The 5,242-nt window shown below is 44.6% G+C and overlaps 1 protein-coding gene across 1 annotated transcript; it reads left to right on the forward strand.

The window, feature by feature from the left end:
* Nucleotides 1–497: 497 nt before the first annotated feature.
* Nucleotides 498–4,747, forward strand: OSTC (oligosaccharyltransferase complex non-catalytic subunit). The gene is made up of 4 exons (XM_082050357.1): nt 498–749; nt 1,172–1,265; nt 2,574–2,771; nt 4,096–4,747. The coding sequence occupies exons 1-4, from the start codon at nt 611–613 to the stop codon at nt 4,112–4,114; spliced, it is 450 nt and encodes a 149-aa protein (XP_081906483.1). The 5' UTR covers nt 498–610; the 3' UTR covers nt 4,115–4,747.
* The last annotated feature ends 495 nt before the right edge of the window (nt 4,748–5,242 follow it).

Raw genomic sequence — 5,242 nt, forward strand, 5'->3', positions numbered from 1 at the left:
GCGGACCAGGATGGGGACCGTGGGCACGGGGGTCCCGGCCCCCTACCCGCAAACACAGGGTCGCGGCCTGCGCTGGATCTTTTTGTTTTCTCTGTATCTCCGCAGCCCGGCTGTGCCGTAAGCGAGGCCGGTGCCGAGCGCTCGTGTCCCCACACGCGTGTCCGCGCCCGACAGCCCCGCGGGACCTGGATCGGGCGGCCACGTGGCTGCCCCGCCCACCCGACTGGGGGCGGAGCCCGCGCCCCTGGCCCCGCCCCAAGCTCCTCGCCGTTACCCAGCACCGACACGTCAGGGCTGTTAGGTCCTGGCAGGTGAGTAGGATTGATAGATCACCCGGCGGCGGACGGTCTGCTTTTGTGTATATTTTTGTGCAGAAGAAAAGTCTGTGCTTTATTTGCATCGTTTTTGCCTGAGGGTCACTTTTGAGTGTTTTCGTTTAGACCGGCTTTTAAAAAATTCTTAACTTACCCCTGTCAGGACACGGCAGCCAATTTCCGTTTCCGCCTTCGTGTCCGGCGGCGGCGGGGCGAACCGAGCCGGGCAGGGCAGGGCAGGGCGCAGCGGTGCCGCGGCTGTCGGTCTGTGGGTCGGGCCGCACCGCACCGCCGCCATGGAGGCGCTGTACCGCCTGCCCTTCGCCGTGCTCGAGTGCCCCAACATCAAGCTGAAGCGGCCGAGCTGGGTGCACATGCCCTCGGCCATGACGGTTTACGCGCTGGTGGTGGTGTCCTACTTCCTCATCACCGGAGGTGAGGCCGGGGCGGGCGGGAGGCTCCTCACGGGCTGGCTGTGCTGTGCGGAGCGGGCTGCTGGCTCCTGCCGCGGGTTGGACGGCCGCCGCTGCTGCTGACCCCTTGTCCGGCCCCACATCGCCTGTAAAACACGAACCTCGGGCCGCTCCGAGCGCCCCTGCGGGGTCACACAGAATCACAGAATGTCAGGGTTTGGAAGGGACCTGGAAAGCTCATCCAGTCCAATCCCCCCATGGAGCAGGAACACCCAGATGAGGTTACACAGGAAGGGGTTCAGGCGGGTTTGAATGTCTGCAGAGAAGGAGACTCCACAACCCCCCTGGGCAGCCTGTTCCAGTGTCTGTCGCCCTCACTGAGTCAGGGCAGTTCTCACCGGTGGCTGCTGCAGGGAAAGGTGACGCTCACTCTTCTCTCCACAGGGATTATCTACGATGTGATCGTGGAACCTCCCAGCGTGGGGTCGATGACAGATGAACACGGGCATCAGAGGCCGGTAGCTTTCTTGGCATACAGGTAGGTCTGCCCTGGCAAGCGGGTTGCAAACACCTAAGCACAAGTGAATAAGTGTGTCTTTCTGACCTGTGCATCTACTTTTTTTTTGAGCTCTCTGTGCAAGTCATGATCTGTTCTACATCAGTCCTTGGTTTGCCAATACTTAAAAAAGAAAATTAAACAGCATTGAAATCAATGGAAATAGAATAACTCAGTCCTTCTAAAGCTTTTAAAAATGAGAAGTCTGGTAAGAAAAATGTGTTGAGCTGGCAATATTTTTCTTTCTTCCAAACCCTTGCTATTTACCTTGAATTTAGTTAAATACAAAAAAAGTTCTTTAAATCTATGAGGTCTGTGACCTGCCTCATGCACTGTTTTTTGTTTAGGACTAGGTGTAATATATTTTTCAGACTGGCTTGGAGCATTGCAGTGTAGATGAATAAGGCTATTACAGGGAGTTTATGGCACTTTAGTACAATTCAGTGAAAACAATGTGAAAGAGGATGAAGTTGAAGATTAAATGTGGCAGTAATGATAATCTACATTTCTGTGTTAGCACCCACAGTAGCTTCATCCATGCCAACTTTATGAGATTGCTAATATTGCGAATTACAAGGATAAGAAAAAAGTTCAGTGACTGTGGGAAGCAGGAGAGTTGTGGTGCAAGTGCAACGTTCTTTCTGCATCTCTCCATCTGAGCCTTGTAAGAAGGAAGGCCGGCCGTGTGCGTTGGGGCACTTTCAGGCAGGGTCCCCACAATCTGTGCACAGGTTTAGCGAGCCAGAAGCAAAAAATACTGCACAAAAGAACTGCTTTTGCCATGTGCGGGGACCAGTAGATGTGCTTCATGTGCTGATGTAGTCCTTTGGCTGGGATTTGTACTGAGATAAGGACCCAGGCAGTGCTGCCTAAACATCAGGATGTAAATGAGACTTGGAAAGCTCAGTGGCCGAGGGGTCACAGCCTTGAGTTGTCTGTGGAAACAGGTGCTACTTTGGACTATGGATTTCTGAAAACTCATGAGCTTGTGTGGTAGCCATTAGTATACACTATTAGGTATAAAACCACTAGTACACTTGACTGGGCACCTGTCAGACTATCAATCCCAGAGATTAATTACATATTAAAGCCTTAATGTAATTTCATAACGTCAGTTTCCGCACCTAGTTTTTGTTAGAAAGTCAGCCATCAAAGTTCGTGATCCTGTGTATTTGTACAGCTAAGGCAGGTTGAGTAGATGGGGTTTGAATTGTAAATAGTTCCTTTAAAACTAATCTTTTTCTGACTCTCTTTTCTTTCCTTCCCTCCCTGTTTTTTTTTTTCCTTCAGAGTAAATGGGCAATATATTATGGAAGGGCTCGCGTCCAGCTTCCTCTTCACAATGGGCGGCCTAGGATTCATAATTCTAGATCGATCCAATGCACCAAATATCCCCAAGCTAAATAGGTTTCTTCTGCTCTTTATTGGATTTGTCAGTGTGCTTTTGAGCTTCTTCATGGCCAGAGTGTTCATGAGGATGAAGTTACCGTAAGTGATTTAATATTTTTTCAGCTTTTCTTCTCTTTTGTGGCCCATGTGTGCCTATGTTAAATTTAAGAGTAACAGAAAATAAAATGAGGCGTGCTAAAGATCTGCAGTTCGGCTATAATTTGCCTTTTTTAGCTCTTTCTTGGAACAAGCTATCTTGAATGAGGTGGGATGCTTTTGGGGCCAGCTACTGTAAAATTGTGCTGTAGCTAAAAAAAGGTGGCAATTCCCGGTATGTCAGAAGATATGATTAGCAAGTCTGACTTAAAATGAATTTTAAGTTAGACGGAGTATTTACTGGTCAAGCAGAAGTAATTGCAAGGGAGGGCTTTGAGGAAAAAGCAAGTGTCAAAAACCTTGAAGAAAGGCAAGTGAGTTCTTTATAGTGACAGTGTACCTGAGGGATCAGAAGCAGAAAAGCTGATGGCAGTGGTAACAAGTGTACAAAACCATCCAAAGCAGACCTAAAGTAAAGATGATGTCTCAGGGTTTCTTTTTTATTGCTGGAAAATTGAAGCATACAATACATGTGACGTTTTAATGCATCTATATTCACAGATCAAGAAGTAGAAGAGATGTGGAGTTTCCAGGCTATGCGAAATCCAAATGCAGGATTTTCGTTTTTTTTCTGCTTTTTATTTCTCAGGCCATCTATTTCATTTAGATTAGCTGAAACCTGATGTTTGGAGGTACTGGTAGTTAATTTCTGGAGTAGCTGCGTGAGGTGTTGACTTAAAAATGAGAGTCATTCCTCTTTTCTTAAATATTTTTACCTCTGCGGTGTATTTAATAATTTTGTTTATCACACAGAAGCGGTGGGTTCCCTGGCAGCAGGGTTAGGGACCTGATCTGTATTTCCTTGTTTCATTGAGTACATGTCTTAACATTTCTCTTCCATAAACTCATTAAAGAAACAGGGCATCTGAGAAGTGGAAGAGAAAAAGAGACAAGAGTTGTGTTGAGTGCCAGATAACATCAGGTTATACTGAATATCATAACACTGGTGGTTTGTGTAAAGAGTACAACTAAAGAACCTTTCATAGGGTGTAACCTGGGCTTCAAAAATTCCAAACAATTACCAAAGTTGGATTGAGAACAGGCTAATCTGTTTTTAATGTTCATTGAAGAATGTCAACTGAGGAAGGCACGTGCAGTTAAGCTGGCCAGTTTGTACCTTGGACAGGATTTGTTGTTTTAAATAGCCTCAATCAGCAGAGATTTGGCAGCCTGAAGTTTTTGTTTTAAGACTGTACGGCTCTTGATTTTTGAGGAGGTGCTGCCTGTGTTTACTAACCTTTTTTTCTAACTTATTTTTTATCTATAGGGGTTACTTGATGGGTTAGTACCTCTTGCGACACATGAAGCAAGCTGGATTTACTCCTCTTCATGACGTGTTTAAGAAGAAACAGCAAGAAACAAATTCCATCGCCACCATCAACAGGAAAGAGACCTGGCCATGAGAAACAACCAGGGAAAGGGAACTTTCTCTGCAAACAAACTCTCGCTATCAATGGCTGATTTGTAGTTTTGAAATAATGTTCTATCATTTCTGTTTCAGAGTTTTTGGAAAGAACAAGTTACCTAGCTGGGCTTTTGTTTTATATCCCAACTCAGTATGAAATAGTGAACCTATTTTCAGCTCTACCTGAAACAAGTATTAGCCGTTGCCTTGACAGTTCTTTGTTGCAGGTCTGACCCCTCTTCCCTGTGTGGGACAATTATATGTGTGAATTGGAGAAGAAACACCTGAAACATTTCTTTCCAACTTATAATTAGAAAATTAGTAACTTTGGATGCTTTACAGTCAAAATACAACGTGTCTGAAATTATTTCAAAGGCACCTTTTGCCTTGATATTAATGGCTCTATGTGAGCAAATCCAGAGGTGCACTGGGAAAGGCAAAATGTATGAATGTTCATTTCGTTTTGAGAAAGTGTATGAAAGGAGCCAAATAAAACTTATTTTCTACAAGATTATTTGAATTCTATGCAGTTTTTGAAGTTTTTTCTTGTGTGCGTGACCTGTTGTACCTCCAGGCTTGAGATGCCATACCATAATGTGACCACATCATTTCAGCTTTATTTTTCACTGTTGGATAATGATATTTTTTTTCTTTTGGTATCAGGGATAAGAAGCGTTGTGTTTTCCATGAACTTGCATTGTGTCCAAATGACATATGGTTATCAGTAGCCAAGAAAATTTACTTATGAAGCTGCTGATTTTTTTTTTGTGTGAGAGATGAGGCTCACACTTATTTTGTCTTTGTTTTAAAAGACTGAATGTTACAATCATGTTGCATTAACATATGGCATTCTGGGGGAAGTAAAGATGTCTCTGAATCTCCATAAATGTCTCTTTTTGTTCTGCAAGCCGTTTGTGTCTGAAGCACTATTTTCATCCATATAATAATTGTCAGTGAGAAATGTTATTTATTCTTGTAATTGTGAAGTAAGTATTACTGTTCACATATT

The sequence above is a fragment of the Streptopelia decaocto genome, assembly GCF_964273445.1.
Source record: "Streptopelia decaocto genome assembly, chromosome: 4".
In the NCBI taxonomy this organism is placed as follows: Eukaryota; Metazoa; Chordata; class Aves; order Columbiformes; family Columbidae; genus Streptopelia; species Streptopelia decaocto.